Source organism: Bidens hawaiensis, unplaced genomic scaffold, assembly GCF_021521415.1.
Source record: "Bidens hawaiensis isolate Kalapana, Puna unplaced genomic scaffold, B.hawaiensis_p1.1 tig00006388_1, whole genome shotgun sequence".
Classification (NCBI taxonomy): domain Eukaryota; kingdom Viridiplantae; phylum Streptophyta; class Magnoliopsida; order Asterales; family Asteraceae; genus Bidens; species Bidens hawaiensis.
Window position 1 is genome coordinate 205,700 of NW_027491430.1, and position 17,104 is coordinate 222,803.

General features: G+C 37.2%; 1 protein-coding gene across 1 annotated transcript; it reads right to left on the reverse strand.

The window, feature by feature from the left end:
- Positions 1-703: 703 nt before the first annotated feature.
- On the reverse strand, positions 704-1,940 carry LOC143632387 (uncharacterized). The gene has a single exon (XM_077100921.1). It carries the CDS (start codon positions 1,928-1,930, stop codon positions 704-706), a length of 1,227 nt encoding a protein of 408 aa, XP_076957036.1. The 5' UTR covers positions 1,931-1,940.
- Between the last annotated feature and the right edge of the window lie 15,164 nt (positions 1,941-17,104).

A 17,104-nucleotide genomic window follows, 5' to 3' on the forward strand; every position in this document is an offset into this window, starting at 1 on the left:
AAAGAAAAAGAAAAAAGGAGGCATGCCATATAATGCTATAGCAATGAATGTGAGACGAATTACAAATTTAAAACGTAAGCGAATAATAAATTACCGTGATACATTAGTTTGATTAATATTCCAAGTCTACCAATTTCAACAATTAAATCATCATAGCACTCTTTAGAGTTCCATCTTCATCATAAAAAGTCACAAGTTATTGGTTTAGAAAATGGATATGTGGTTTGTCAAACATGCATCCCCTCTAATGTAATGACTAAAGAGTAGAATTTGTTATATGGACGATGGAGGGAACAAAGAATCCGAGATTTCTTAGAATTGTTAAGAATAGTTGGAGGTTGACCGGTCAACGTCCGTTTCCAACAACTCGCATCTTTCTTGTTATTGTTAAAAGTACTTGCAGGTTGACCGGTCAACGTCCATCTCTAGGGGGGGTGGATGTGGTGTGATCACTCATCACACACCCCACCCAATTATATTGTGCCACATCACTAACCCAAATTCCATCATATGTGATGGTTTTTTACTAGGGGTGGTGGTGTGGTGTGATGGTGTGTGATGGAATTTTTTATTTTTTATTTTTTTTTTGTAACTTTAAAAATTAAAACAATATTTAATATAACTTAAAAATAAAAACAATAGTTTAATAGAATATAATTCAACTTAAAATTTAAAAATAAAAAATAAAAGTTACAACGAACGTCTACTCCTCGTCTGAATCCGGAAATTCCAAACCTAAAGAACCTATATGCGCAACAAGATCCCGTCTCAACCGATGATGAATATCTTCATCCCGCAAGTCTAATTGGACATCATTGGGAACGGGAACATGATTCGGAGGATCCGGTACCCAATCTGGAGAAATTGCATTTCCATCTTCTTTTATTAACATATTGTGTAATATGATGCATGCATACACGTAGCTAGAGATCGTGGGTTTTTTCATTGCACGAACCGGTCGACTGAGTATGCACCATCTACCCTTTAAAACACCGAAAGCTCTCTCGACATCTTTTCTTGCCGATTCTTGCAACTTCTTGAACGCCTTTTCATTGGTCTCGACAGGAAATGAAAAGGCTTTCACAAAAACAGACCATTGCGGGTAGATACCGTCGACAAGATAGTAGCCACGTCTGTAATATCTCTCGTTGACAAAGTACGGACAGAAAGGTGCGGTGCCGTCTGTTACATTCTGAAACAACGGTGATGTGTACAGAACAGTGATGTCGTTGTTTGAGTCGGGAACACCAAAATAAGAATGCCAAATCCATAAATCATTTGACGCAACCGCTTCTAGTGAGATGGTCGGTCGTTTGATATCACCCCTAACATATGCCCCTCGCAACTCCCGTGGACAATTCCTCCATTCGATATGTGTACAATCGATGCTACCGAGCATCCCTGGAAAATGCCATCTAGCCTCGTGTGCGGCGTAAAGACATGTAATGTCGTGTCTTGTTGGTTTTCGTAGAAACTCTTTGGCATACAATTTTATAATCGTGTTACAAAAGAATTGTAGACATTCACGTGAAGTTCTCTCAGACATTTGTAAGTATTCATCGAATTGGTCGGGTGGGTTACCTGTCGCTAGTTGAGGAATAGCGGATGTGCATTTTTGAAGCGGCGTAAAACTCCGTTTGCCTCTCGCGTCGTAAGATTCTTGAAACCATTCTTCGTTTTCTTCGACGTTGGCTACAATCTTTAAGAATAAAGATTTCGGCAAACGAAAGAGTTCCCTAAACGTCTCGTCGTTGTACTTCGGCTCCTCCACAAAATAGTCGTTCATTAGCACGTCGTAGGCATGTATACGATCACGCTCCACCACCTTTTTCTTTGGACGGCTCGGGCCTTCAAGTTCTTTGTATAGCAACGGGAACCATTCGAGAATGTCATCGTCCGAAGACGAAGAGTTATCGGTGTCTAAGGGCATCGAGTGTTTCGGAAATTCCATATTTTTTTGTTATGAATGAAGGGGAAGTTTGAGAGTGTTTTTGAGTTGGATTTGGTTTTGATTTGGATTTGGTTTATGTTTTTGTTTTGGTTTTATATTGTTTTTTTTTTATTTAAACCCCCCTCCAACGGCTAGATCCCCACCCAACGGTTACATTTCTTCTTGGAAATCACACCCCACCAAGCGTGATGGCCATCACGCAAAATACCATTTTGCGCGTGACCATGAGAGCGGCGGCGGTGTGGGCTTTCTCATCACATGTGATGGGGAGGCCACCACGCACCGCCCCGTCCGCCCTAACAACTCCCATCTTTCTTGTTGAAGGTAGAAAGTACTTGAAGACCCTTTTTGATTACATGTGTTAATTTCAATGCTTTTATATTTATTTATTTTATAAAGTATTTGTATTTTTATAAACTGTCAGAAAATAATTATTTTATTTTAGTTATAAATCTTTTTATTTAATTTTATAAGATTAATAATTCGGTATGTAGAATAAAACTGAAACAACTTCTAATTAGACCTACAAAACAAAGGCCAATTACTTCATGGGTATTTATAACTATGTTTTTTCATTGTTAGGATTCTACTATGACGTTTAGGTGTCATTTTGCCCATAAAATCTGAAGTTAAACTATGATTGAACAAATACACGATAATTAGTGTAAAATAATTAAAAGTTTGTTCCATTAAGGAAGAAAAGAAAGCTACCTGGTATTAGGGGTGTTCATAGTCAGATATCTGGGAGTTTCGAATATCCAAACATTTCAGATAGTCTACTTATAAAAAGAAATCGTTTCTAGAAAGACTAAGAATAAATCTAAGCCCTTAGATCTATACTCTAGTGGTTGAGATTTGTAGTTTTTAAAATACCAAATAGTTTCCTAAGATCTAGGATTTAATCTAAATAGTTTTATAACTCTAAATTTTATGTTATTTCTACTCTTCCTACAAAACTATGTCTTTTTATTTTAACCTTTTTCTATATATATATATATATATATATATATATATATATATATAGGGTTTGGATCAAATACAAGTGAAATAAATGAGCTAATTGTGTGAATTAAGTAGAGTAATTAAATATATAAGTAGAGTAATTAAATAATTACTCTATGATGTAATTACATAATTATTCTACTATATATATGTATATATATATATAGGGTTTGGATCAAATACAAGTGAAATAAATGAGCTAATTGTGAGAATCAAGTAGAGTAATTATATATATAAGTAGAGTAATTATGTAATTTTATCATAGATTAATTACATAATTACTCTATGATGTAATTACATAATTATTCTACTTGTATATATAATAACTCTACTTGATTTTTACATTTAGTACGTTAATTTCATTTGTACGTTAGTTTTCCTATATATATATATAGGAATGATCAAGAGAGAACTCCTTTAAAGATGGAACTAGAGAACTCCTAATTATAGGGTTATTTTTGTAAATGTGCTTCCCAGTTACATCTTACATCAGATACATCGTGGGAACCCTTTGCTTCGTCTTCCTCATCTCCCCTGTAGCAACTATTGAAGATCGATTATCAACCATAATCATCGATTCTAACCCTAATTGACAATAGATATTGAAGATCGATTCTCTCTGTGGATCGTTACATGTATGTATTGTTGAAGATCAACTCTTTAGTTTTGATTTCAATAGTTAAATATGGTAATTGAAGGTTTTTCATTTGTTTACCTGGTAGATTGAAGGTTTTTCATTTGTTTACCAGGTAAATTGATCATGTGATTCCAGATTTAGGCGAGTCTAGGTCAATAACATGTGTTATTTGATGAAAAATCCCCAATTTGTTTTATTAAAGTGTCCACCCAAGTTCGTTTGTTGATGTTGATTCAAGTTCTAGCAAATCTAATTGTATTCTATTGCAATCTGTTAGTATTGACGAACAAGGTAGCATCTTAACTATATACTACATATATGTAATAAGATGTTACATCATGAATATATGTAATATAAACTACATATTATTTGTTTGTTTATAATGACTAAGCAAGCTCCTATGCTAATATTGCTTCAAGTTCTAGAAATTCTACTCATAATATCTTTGCCAATTTATGGTGTCGAATAATAAGATAACATCTTATTTTTGTACACTACATATATGTATAAAAGTGTTACATGTAAATAAATTCACATAAGATTAATATATAAGCAGTACATCTCTTCTAGCATATCTGATACACAATTGAATATATAATTGTATATGCTATGTACATGCCCATCAACAAGTTCTCCGATAACTCCTTGATTTGATAGGAACCACATCAATAAAATAGGTAAGTAAATCTCTTATTCAGGTTGCCTAGTTGCTCACTATATGATTGAATTAATGACATGTACATTTGGACTTTTAGTTTTATGGTCACTCTTAAAATTAGTGGTATGTGCAGTTGAACTTTATACACAGCAAGCCAAAACTGGGCCGTTTACTTATAACGAGTTCCAAATACAATTTCATCAAGGATTATTTTTTATTTAATTGTTAAATTTTTTCAAATATATTAATTGTTACAAATTAAATCTAAGTACATGATTCACCCGTTTATTGTTGAAGATTGTAGTGTCCAAATCAATGGGTAACTGAATAACAATATAGTTATAGTTTAAATGGAGTGTTATGTTTAATATGCCATGTTAGTTTTGCTTTTCAAAAGAAAGTATGGTTGATGATTATGTTGGTCCTTGTATGTCCCTAAGGTTTACTTTGTGTCTTTAAGCTGCAACACTCACTGATTTGATACTGTAACAATTTCTTTCTTTATTTAGGGATATTTTGAAATGTGTCCGTCAAGTTACATGTCAACATGACAACTTTTTACACGGGTCGGAGTAAAGATGGTCAGAAACTCACTTTCCCCATAATTGTTTTTATACTAAGTTGGTAGCTGCAATACCACATTGTTAAGCAGGTTTGGAAATTTACCTTTTGTGACTATAGTTTACTTTTTCACATAGTGAGGAAATATATGTCACGTTACAAACACACATAAACGATGCCATGTTGTTTCGATACTCTAAAGCGTGTTCCCCATCCAAGTGAGGGCAAATTAGTGGTGATATTAGGAATTGGACAACCTTGTATTTTGAATTTTAAAGAAAACTTGTGTAAAATTGCTAGCGTGGGCGTCGAAATGCACGGGTCAAAGTGCTAGTGTAATTAAACAAGTTTATTTTAATTTATTTGAGGATGTGTTTTGTTTGCTGGAGATGCATAAAATTTTCAAATTTCATATAAATTTGAAGTTGGTTTCTACTGCTTTTAATAAAACTATTATTATTATTATTATTATTATTATTATTACTATTATTATTATAATTATTATTATTTAACTTTTGGCATTTCTTTAATGGCGGCATGGTTTCGTTCATTTTGGTTTCTTATTTTGGGCGTTTCCATTGGGTATTGTCATAGTGTTTATCGGCGGGCTATAACCTAACTTCAGTTCAACATCTTTTTTAGCAGTCTCTAAACTGCCAAAAAACATAACATTCACTGCATAAATGTAAGTATGTTATATATTGCACATATGTAATATAAATAAATAAGCTTGGGTTGGGGTTACAATTTGAGAGTAAGAAAGCATCGACATGCAGATAAAAAGACACAATTTATAAAATGTAAAAAAATATATATATTCCACATATGTAATACAAACAAATAAGCTTGAATTAAGGTTATAAGTTGAATATGGAGAAACACCAACAAAATGTTTACACAAAGACAAATAAGATTGTATTCTAGGCTATCATTTAGTATTATTAACTCTTTTTTTTGCAACACCGCCTTTTCTTTTTCTTTGTACTTTCCTTGATGCCCGATCTTCATAGCCTGGTTATAAACTAAATTAGTATTCACATCTAATAAAGTACTAATACATATACACAATACTTTAGTGACGCATATATGCAATACAACATACAATAATATTGCACATAGCTGGTTAACATGATCTAGTAGCTAAGCAATGCATGCATGTGTGACAACAAACAATAACACTGCATACATGTAATATGACACACCTTATATACATGTAATAGCTAATCATTGCGTATATGCAATATAACGCACAATAACACTTCACATACGTAATACAACATGCCAACATGGTTCATTACCCTTATTTTGTTCAACGATACACATGTGCAGTAATACTGCACACATTGTATATCTGTATTACTACATACATATGATACAATAGTAATACATAAAAGCAATACTACTACATATATGTAATATAATAGTACTGAACATATGTTATACAATATTACAGCATATATATAATCCAGCATCATGGTTTCTTTTTATCTTTGATTTAATTTTTTCATAACCTAATTACAAACTAAATCAAACAATAACTATTTGTATGTGAAGTAGTAACATATATGTAATACCTTAGTGCTATAGGGTCGGACAAAATTACAAGGTTATGAGCAATAGTTATTCATTAATACTGCTTGTTGAGATGTTTGTGTGTTTTATTAACTTCTCAAGGATGCGTGTATTAAAATTAATTGTCACTAAGTTTGATTTCAATGCACGTATCACAATTTAGATAGTATTTTGTAGAAGTAAACTAATAACATAGATCAACTGAGGGAACAATATATCTATCGAGCATCTAAAAGTGTTAAAAAAGGAAGAAGTGTATAATAAGAAAACCTGCAACTTATGAGGATACAGGTGACCTGAGATTCCGGTGATGCATTGCTCATATGCCCTGCCATGCTGCTGCATATTCTTGGGAAATTAATGACGAATAAGTTTTAAAACGAATCATGATTCAATACTAAAAGCTGAAATGTACAACCACAACCATAATAAGATTTTTTTCAAGGTGTTTTACCTTGAAGAATAAGTTAAGTCTCAAACAAGAATTCTATACAAAAAATAATCGATCAAACATGTGATTAGCAAAACGAGTTCATTTAGACATTTCATCAAACAGTTGGAGGGCATACGAATCATATAGTAAATCAAGCCTATGTTAATCAGTTAAGCACCAAAATTGGACAACTAAATACGCTATATAACTAAAACGACTTCATTTACACATATGCAATATAACTGAAACTATACAATTACATTAGCATTACTGCGTTTAACACTACATATGCGTAGTTTAACTAAAAATATGTGGTACTGCATATGTGTGATCTGTCAACTCTGCATATACATGTATTTACAGCATCACTAGATATATATAATACCAATGTACCGCATATATGTAATACTTGGTAATTCAGGTAAACACATGAACTAATAAATATGTGCATCGTTCATAGCTTTCGCTTGTTGTTAGTAAACAAATTAACGTTCACCGATACTACATTGTAATTTGATTAATTAAAAAAAAACAAAAAAAAACGAACACATAGCCTATTGAATGCAACTGCCTCTATTTTGCTCGGGTGGGTATATAATACGCCTAATCGATAAGTTAATATGTGATATTGATGTTTAAAACTGTTAACCTGTTATTTTTCTTCGGATTTGTGCTCAATTTTGTAGCAGATCTGGATGAGTTGACAAGTAATGTAAACATACACAAATTGATATCAATATGTGCATCTTCATAGCTTAATCAATGAACAAATTAATATTCGTCGACACTCTAATACTACGTTCAACACTTTATATATGAAATATAGCTAGAAATATGCAGTAAAATACATCATTTACGAACTACATGTATATAATATTCGTCTTATCATGTAAGACACCTAAATTGATATCAGATTCTAATACTTCAGATACGCTAAATCAAAATATTCATAAAAAAACAGAGCATCTATACTATATGAATGTAGTGCACATAATTGACACTTATAACATATGAATTGACAGATTATGAGTATGTACCTATTATTTGTTCTTTCCTGCTTAATTTTGCGATTGACTGGCCGTGTTAGATTGTCGAGCGTGCGACATCTAATTAACACTAATAATGTTTGAATTTAACGACAATAGGAGATTATATATGTAATGCATATATGCAAACGTCATAACTACATGTATGTAATCCATCAAAACTATATATACATACAGTACTCCAGTAATACATATATGCAATACATGAAAAACATATAAAATATATGAACCGGACAATATGTCCATCAATCTACAAATTAATGTTAAACTACGCTATCATTATTCAATTAAACAAAACAAAAACAGAGTCTATAGAATGCTATAACCTCTGATCTGTACTCGATTGGCGTTTACTAACCCCAATTGACACATATGCGTTCGACATCTAATTAACACTAATAATGTTTGAATTTAACGACAATCGGAGATTATATATGTAATGAATATATGCAAACGTCATAACTACATGTATGTAATCCATCAAAACTATATATACATACAGTACTCCAGTAATACATATATGCAATACTTGAAAAACATATAAAATATATGAACCGGACAATATGTCCATCAATCTACAAATTAATGTTAAACTACGCTATCATTATTCAATTAAACAAAACAAAAACAGAGTCTATAGAATGCTATAACCTCTGATCTGTACTCGATTGGCGTTTACTAACCCCAATTGACACACAAAATATGGGAAATCTACAGTTACAATCGCTTACATGTTGGTGTTCTTCAGATTGATGCTTGATTTTGCAGTAAATTTTGTAAGGCACCGTGTCCGGTGCCCTACTTTGACGTTGGATTTACTCATAAACACAGTTCTAAATATCAGAGTTAATTAAAACTTTCGCGAAAATATAATTAAAGTCAACCATTCGTTACAAAGCATACAAAACTTTTCTTTACAAACATAACATAACTTATTAAAAACATCATGACAAATCCTTCTTAAGATGCCAGCCTCTTCAGATCCTGCCATGTGTCTCCCTCAAGCTAACTGCTTCAATCAATTTACTTGCGTGCATACTAAAGGTCAGCTACACTAAGTGAGATCTAGTTAATCAGGTAACATGCAATACATTCACCCACTTATACATAAATATCCAAAGATAATATTACATACCTAACCTGCTTATCTTCCTTTCATACATACATAAGTGGCGCGGAATAAAGTCACGCTGATGCTGAGGAAGAGCCTGCCAAGAAGAAAAAGAAGGCGTCTGGCCCGAAGAAGCCAAATGCCCGTCTTGCGGACCGCGTGAGAGAACCTTTTGTGCAATCATCCACACGTAAGTTATTTATATAATGCAGTTCTTCTTCTGTTATTGTCGTGGTTTTGATTTTAACGTTATCGTTTACCATTTGTAGAAGCTATTGATGCACCTAATCAAGGTGTATCCACACAGAAACTACCTTCTCCTCTGCCAATGATCATCATACCTGATGACGGATCAGGTTCGAAGGGAAGGAACCAGTCAAAGACGTCGAGGAGCGAAGGCACAAGAATCTCCTCGCCGCACTCCACATTCCCCACCGCCATCTCCTCCCCATATCTCATTTTCTTTCACACCCCCATCTTTGACCTGGGCGTATGACCAATAGTTGGTACCACCGTCTGTAAATAAATCAGTGTTGCGGATTTTAATGCGGAAATATTTGCATGGATTAAAATATATTATATTCACATTAACAAAAGATGGGATGTTAAAAGTTCCCGTTTAGTGTTTACAAAATATTACTTGTTTATTACAAACCACCCTTTATATTTTAATATCTCACAAAATCATCCGAGCCATCGGATATCTTAAGCACTTCGTCATCCCAAGCTTCTATTCTTGATTACCTGCAAAATGTTTAGAAAATACGTCAGCAACACATGCTGGTGAATATGTTGATGCTAAAATATTTTCTTTGACTTCATACCCCTCGAGACATAACTTAGGTCCGGCCCATCGTGGCTTAGGAATAATCAAGCTTTTAAAACAAACACAATTATAAACTTAAGTCTCTTCACAAGACACCCGAGAAAACACCGCAACGTTCGACATTACTTAGGTACCATATGTATACACATGGTCAGTCTCACTCGTACGTAACTTAGGTCCGGCCCATCGTGGCGGAGGTCATGACCAGGTGTGGTGCGGTGTGCCCGCCGACTTTTTAGCACATACGTAAGGATCCAAACAAACGTACACGACATCCTGAGGGCTAGCGATCTCTTTTGTTTATAACGTTTTTGAGACACGTAGTCCCATGTAATTCTTTTTCATTTATTTTACTCGATTAGCCAAGTTTGTAAAGTTGGGCGGTATTCACCTTTACTTCTGGATCAGCTTCAATACACTGTCCGAGGGTATTTCCATTTTTCATTTCTATCTCGCACCTATAGTATGAGTATAACTTTTTTGTTATTCCGATATTCAATCCGGCTTAAGACCTCTAGTCTTCTTTATAATCTTTACCTCGATTATATTTTCTTTACTTTAAAACCTTTAGATAAAAAGTGTTATTTCTTTCTTTTCTTTTATAAGTTAAAACTCTTTAATTTAACTTATTAACTTTTCTTTTCTTTTACAAGATAAGCTTTTAGTTTACTCGTTTTACTTTTCTTAAAGCTCTACGTTTCTTCTTCTTTAAGAACATATATTTTACTTTCTATTATTTAAATAATAATTTTAAATAATAATATCACTTATAAAATAAGGAATTATTTATAATAATAATACCACATTTCTTTTCTTATTACTTAAGGATAATAACATTAAACTTAAATAATATTAATTATAACAAAGAATAATATATATCACTTTTCTTTCTTTTCTTTTCTTTGTTATGATTTCCTTTTATTATTTATCGAGATATCGAGTATTTCCCCAACTTTGGGTTTTAAGCCTTTTAATAATTTATTATTATTTTGTTTGGACATTATGCCTACCTTTGTTGGCTTATAGAAACCCTACACAATCGAGCATCACTTCGAAGCCGCTTCGTTTTCTTTATCTTCTTGATCAACCCTTTCTTCGACACGTTTATCTAGGCAAACCCATTCTTCGTCTCTTCTTGGCATGTAGTTCAAAGGGATCGTCGGGCTGTCTCATGATGGCTCAAACTTCAAGATAAAGCCGTCGGTACTTCGGTTTTGATGGTTTAGTGGTACGGAATACGAGGGATCGGGCACGAAAATCAAGGTGATTGTAGGCACGCTTTATGAGGCTTTTAGAGAGATGTTAGAAAGAGAGAGAGGTGTATGAAATTGGGTGTGGAAAGTGAGAAAACCCGAGCTTTCTATTTATAGGCAAATCAGTGAGCCCATCCAAGCGGAATAAGGAACCTTAGAATTCACCCCGATGAAAAAATGGGATTTCAGAGGCTAGCGAATCGGAATTGTATGGAATGTCCTACTCCTGCCCGAGCTTTCCGATCAACCAATCCCCTATTTCAGGGACATCTGTGTTAGGTAGGCCCAGGGATCACTGATTAGTCGAAGGAGCCCATCCCTCTGGCCTATCATTTGGACAAGGAGCCACTAGAGCCTACCGGACCCCTGTGAGAGACCCTACACCTCCAGCACCCCATGTTTCCCCACCCACTATTAGAAACCATCAGACCGCTCGTATTTCAGTGTGCCCACCTGAGCATACCTCTCCCCCACCTCGATCTACGTATGTGATGGCCCTTTGGTTAGCCCGTTGCGTATCGCGACGTAGGTTGTTGCGCTGCCATATAGGCTTGCCACGTGGCGACACATGGCAAACGTGATGCCCACGTGGTGACACGTGGCGTGCTTTGTGCCACGTGTGGACACGTGGCAGGCTACGTGCCCTACATGTCAGACAACCCATCGCGATACGCGATGGGTTTCCCTTCTGATCCATCGCGTATCGCGATGGGTCAGTAAACCAGATTTTTTATTTTAAACCCTAAGGTTTAGATTTGTCATTTTTAGTCCTTTTACTTTTGAAACTTGGTAATATTGACCCGAAACTTTCATTATGTTACATTTTCCTCACCACCGCGTCCAGCAGGTGGTGGTGAGGCTTCCCATTCCCAACACTCAAGTGCCGATTATTAGGGAATGGTGAATCCTATGGAGGATGACCATTTGTACATCCCCACTGGACTTTGGTGCTGGGATCCCATTTTACAGATGAGGATGTTTGTGCTGAGTTTTTAAGCTGCGGTATTTCGCCCGTTGAGCGTGCTTTTTAACGTGGCCGATCCCGCCATGATCTTGCCCGCAGTTTCAACCTTGTGTTGGCTAATACGGTGGCCAATGGGTAAGAAATCCTACGGAAATGGCATTCGATGGGGGAAAAGTGGGACGAAATGTCCCGGGCGACGAGGAAGCCAAAAAGATGGCTGAGGAGCAACGTCTTAAGGCCAACACTGCATAGTAGAAGCGAAAAGACGCAAGCATTGCCCTCCAGGTAGAGAAAGAGAGACAGGAAACCGCCGCCCGCCAATGGGAAGATGCGTGCAAAAAACAAAATGCCCTACTTATGGCCGCCCAGGACGAGACGAGACACTAGGAGGAAGATTTAGCCAAAGCCCTTGAAGCGAACGCTGCATTGGAGGATCAAGTTACTAAAGAAGGTAACTTGATTCAATCATATGGGGAAGAAGCTAGGCTGCAGAAGGAGCAGGCAGAGGAGATGGACAAGAGTGAGGAAGACCTCAAGACTGCTCATGCTGCTCTTCTGAAAGCCCACGAAGAACTGGAGCAACGTGCCAACAAACTGAACGAAGACAATTTGAAGCTAACCGATGGGTATCGGGAGTTGGAGGCACGAGCCAAGAAGGCTGAGGAAGAGAGGTAGTGGCTGATGTCTGCAGGGTTTGCACTGATATGTTTTTCATCCTCGCCTTCCACTTCTTCCCCGCCATGATCTTGCCCGCAGTTTCAACCTTGTGTTGGCCAATACGATGGCCAATGGGTAACAAATCCTGCGGAAATGGCATTCAATGGGGGAAAAGTGGGACGAAATGTCCCGGGCGACGAGGAAGCCAAAAAGATGGCTGAGGAGCAACGTCTTAAGGCCAACACAGCATAGTAGAAGCAAAAAGACGCAAGCATTGCCCTCCAGGTAGAGAAAGAGAGACAGGAAACCGCCGCCCGCCAATGGGAAGATGCGTGCAAAAAACAAAATGCCCTACTTATGGCCGCTCGGGACGAGACGAGACGCTAGGAGGCAGATTTAGCCAAAGCCCTTGAAGCGAACGCTGCATTGGAGGATCAAGTTACTAAAGAAGGTAACTTGATTCAATCATATGGGGAAGAAGCTAGGCTGCAGAAGGAGCAGGCGGAGGAGATGGACAAGAGTGAGGAAGACCTCAAGACTGCTCATGCTGCTCTTCTGAAAGCCCACAAAGAACTGGAGAAACGTGCCAACAAACTGAACAAAGACAATTTGAAGCTGCCCGATGGGTATCGGGAGTTGGAGACATGAGCCAAGAAGGCTGAGGAAGATAGGTAGTGGCTGATGTCTGCAGGGTTTGCACGGGTATGTTTTTCATCCTCGCCTTCCACTTCTTCCCCGCCATGATCTTGCCTGCAGTTTCAACCTTGTGTTGGCCAATACGATGGCCAATGGGTAAGAAATCCTGCGAAAATGGAATTCGATGGGGGAATAGTGGGACGAAATGTCCCGGGCGACGAGGAAACCAAAAAGATGGCTGAGGAGCAACGTCTTAAGGCCAACACTGCATAGTAGAGGCAAAAAGACGCAAGCATTGCCCTCCAGGTAGAGAAAGAGAGACAGGAAACCGCCGCCCGCCAATGGGAAGATGCGTGCAAAAAACAAAATGCCCTACTTATGGCCGCCCGGGACGAGACGAGACGCTAGGAGGAAGATTTAGCCAAAGCCCTTGAAGCGAACGCTGCATTGGAGGATCAAGTTACTAAAGAAGGTAACTTGATTCAATCATATGGGGAAGAAGCTAGGCTGCAGAAGGAGCAGGCGGAGGAGATGGACAAGAGTGAGGAAGACCTCAAGACTGCTCATGCTGCTCTTCTGAAAGCCCACGAAGAACTGCAGCAACGCGCCAACAAACTGAACCAAGATAATTTAAAGCTGCCCGATGGGTATCGGGAGTTGGAGACACGAGCCAAGAAGGCTGAGGAAGAGAGGTAGTGGCAGATGTCTGCCGGGTTTGCACTGGTACGCTTTTCATCCTCGCCTTCCACTTCTTCCCCGCTTTATTATTGTTAGCTAACAAATGTGATTTTTCTTTTGTCTGATAAGTTATCAATCATATCAAGATTGGGCCTGATCTAGTAGATAGCCTTGCTATCTTGCTCAACACTTCTCTTCAAGCCAGATGCAAGGTTGGATTTGAGGAGGGTGTAGAGTACGTGAAGGCACATCGTTCTGTTGAGGAGCATCCATTGCAGGATCTTAATGTTGGGAAGGAGTATAACAAACACAGGAAGGAATATGACGATCTATCGTTTCCTCTTCAAGCTATGCTTCCCGAATTTGCTTCCGCGGAGGATGGTGATGTGTAGTAAAACACACTTACTTTCCTTATGATTTTATCATGGTTTTTGTGTTTAATTTTTTATTTTATGAAAGTATTGGGGGTTAAGTGCAATAATTTACAAAGTTTAAATGTTAATTGTAGGATTATGAAAGATGGTGAAAAAAGAGTTAATTTGGAAGATTCTAGAGGCCTTGTTGGTCAAGTTTTAAAGCTACAACTCAATGCCCAACCCAAGCCCACAAGTTAGAAGCCTTGTATGATATTATATTAAGTTAATCAACTTAATTCTCAGCCAATATACAGCCCTAATCCCGAAATAAAAAGAACCCTAACTTCCTATCAAAGTTCCGATCGGCAGCAGGCAAAAGGGAAAGAAAAAGAAGAATCTTTGGCGGCTGAGGTGGCTGTGACGGCTGGAGAGGAAGAAGAACACCAAGGAGACTCTTGTGCAGCTGCTAGGCATCATATACATCCATAAACTCAGCCATATAACCCTAAGTAATCATCTTTAAACTTTGTTTATTGTTCAAGAACCCTAACTAGTTGAATTGATCTTTTTCTTTGGATTGTTTTGCAAGTAATTGATTGTTAGACTTTGATTTAGTTATTCTTGGATCTTGAATGAGTTTGATTATGTTTATGATGATGTTTATGATGTTTTACTTGAATGTTAATGGCTGTCCAAAATTAATGAGTAGCTAATCTTGTTTGTTCTACCTAGGTTTGATGAATATTGTTAGGTTTTGACTAGTAATATGGATTGTTAATGATCATGCCTTAAATTGTTAATGTAAAGTTTGATTTAATAGTAAATTAGATTGTGTTTGGTGGTTGTGTTTTGTTTGATTATACCTAATAACCTCGTGCTTTAATTAATTGAATCGGTTTTGATTAGTTGTTGCATGTTTAAGGCTCTTTACTTTGTGTTTAGGGTTTGTTTGCGGGGTGTACAACCGTAGGGATAAGTGGGTAAATTAATTAAATAAAATCAGTTGTGAAACACCTTCTTAGAGACCGAGAGGTGATAAGAAGTAAACTCGTCTCATTACTTTTACTTGTTAGAATTAAGATCGCGCGAGAGCGGGTTTTGTTCTTGTCGGGTTTGGTTGTTTGAGCGATTAGTTGGTCTAGTTTAAGTTAAGTTGAATTGTTCCTCTATCCTTGGTTGCGTAGTATTCGTTTCCATTAGGCTAGTGTGTCGGTGAGACCGAGAGGTGAGTCGGTATTAGAACACGTTAATAATTTGTTTTCCCGGTTTGTTCTTAAAATCAACTAAAATAAGTTAGAGTTTGTTAGTGAGACCGAGAGGTGATCTGATCTTCTTGAGCGAACTTTAGTTGTGTCATCCTTTAGAACCGGTGTCGTGAGATTTTTCAATCCATTGTCTTGTCATCTCCTTCAATATGATTCTTACCTAGGTAGACATTTTTATCACTGCAGTCAAAGTTTCCGAAGTTTTGTTAAAAGTTTTCATTTAGTTAAGTTAAGTAGTTAAATTAAATCTAATAAAAAATCAATTAAATATTTTGGTGAGTCTTGGTTAGAGTTTAGTGATTATAAACATTTTCACGTGTCTTCGAGTTCGATATCCGGACTTTCCTCATCTGTGCTATACGCGATCGGTACACTTGCCGTTTTTGTGAACTAGGATAGATTGTTGGTTTTTAAAGCTTAGTTGCGACTTTTGTTTTATTTATATATATATTTTCGCACATCAAGTTTTTGGCGTCGATGCCGGGGACACGGTTTGAGGCGTATTAAGAACGACTCGAGTTAGGACTTGCCTTGTTTACTACTTGTCTTTCTTATTTGTTTTGTTTGTTAGTTTAAAATAGTTTAGCTAATTATAATTTCTTTTATTTATTTTAATAGTTGTATGCGACGTACTCGATCTCTGGGACCACCAGAAGTTGAAGGATTTCCCGAACCAGAGAGAGAGCTTCTTGAGAGACGTCGTACAAAACCGTCTTCCAGTTCATCTACATCCGTCGGTAATACGTTCTCTTCTCCTACTTTTTCTGAACCCGTCATTAAGGATAGGACTATGGGCGACGCGAATCCACCACCGAGGAGGACAGTTGCAGACCGGGCCCGTCCGGTCGATGCTGGCGCGAGATCCAGCATTGCTCCACCAGCTATAGGAGTTCAAACGACTTGGCAGATTCCATCTAATGTTCTGAATACGATTGCTCATTCTGCTCAATTTCACGGGTTACTCCATGAGAACCCACATGCTCATATCACTCGCATCACACGAATTTGCGACACGTTTCATCTTGCCAGCGTATCCGAAGACGCCATTAAACTCCGAATCTTTCCATTCTCACTCGTTGATCATGCGAGTCTGTGGCTTGAGTCCCTCCCACAGGGATCCATTGCTACTTGGGCTGCCATGCAGACCCAATTTCTTGAAAAATACGATCCTCCGACTAAGGCCGCTCATTTGCGTAACCAAATTCATTCTTTCCAGATGGAGGATACCGAGAGCTTCTATGAGGCGTGGGAAAGGTTCAAAAATCTACTTGCGTTATGTCCAAACCACGGCCAACAAGACTGGTCGGTTGTTGAGAAGTTCTACAACGGAGTGACGTACACAACTCAGAGTATGCTCGACACAGCTGCAGGAGGTAACCTACTGACAACGAAAGATACGGATGAGTGCATTGCCTTGTTTAACGGTTTAGCCATGAGTGGATACCAGCGACCACCAGTTAAGAGTACCAAAACCGTCGATTCCCTATCACGCGGCATG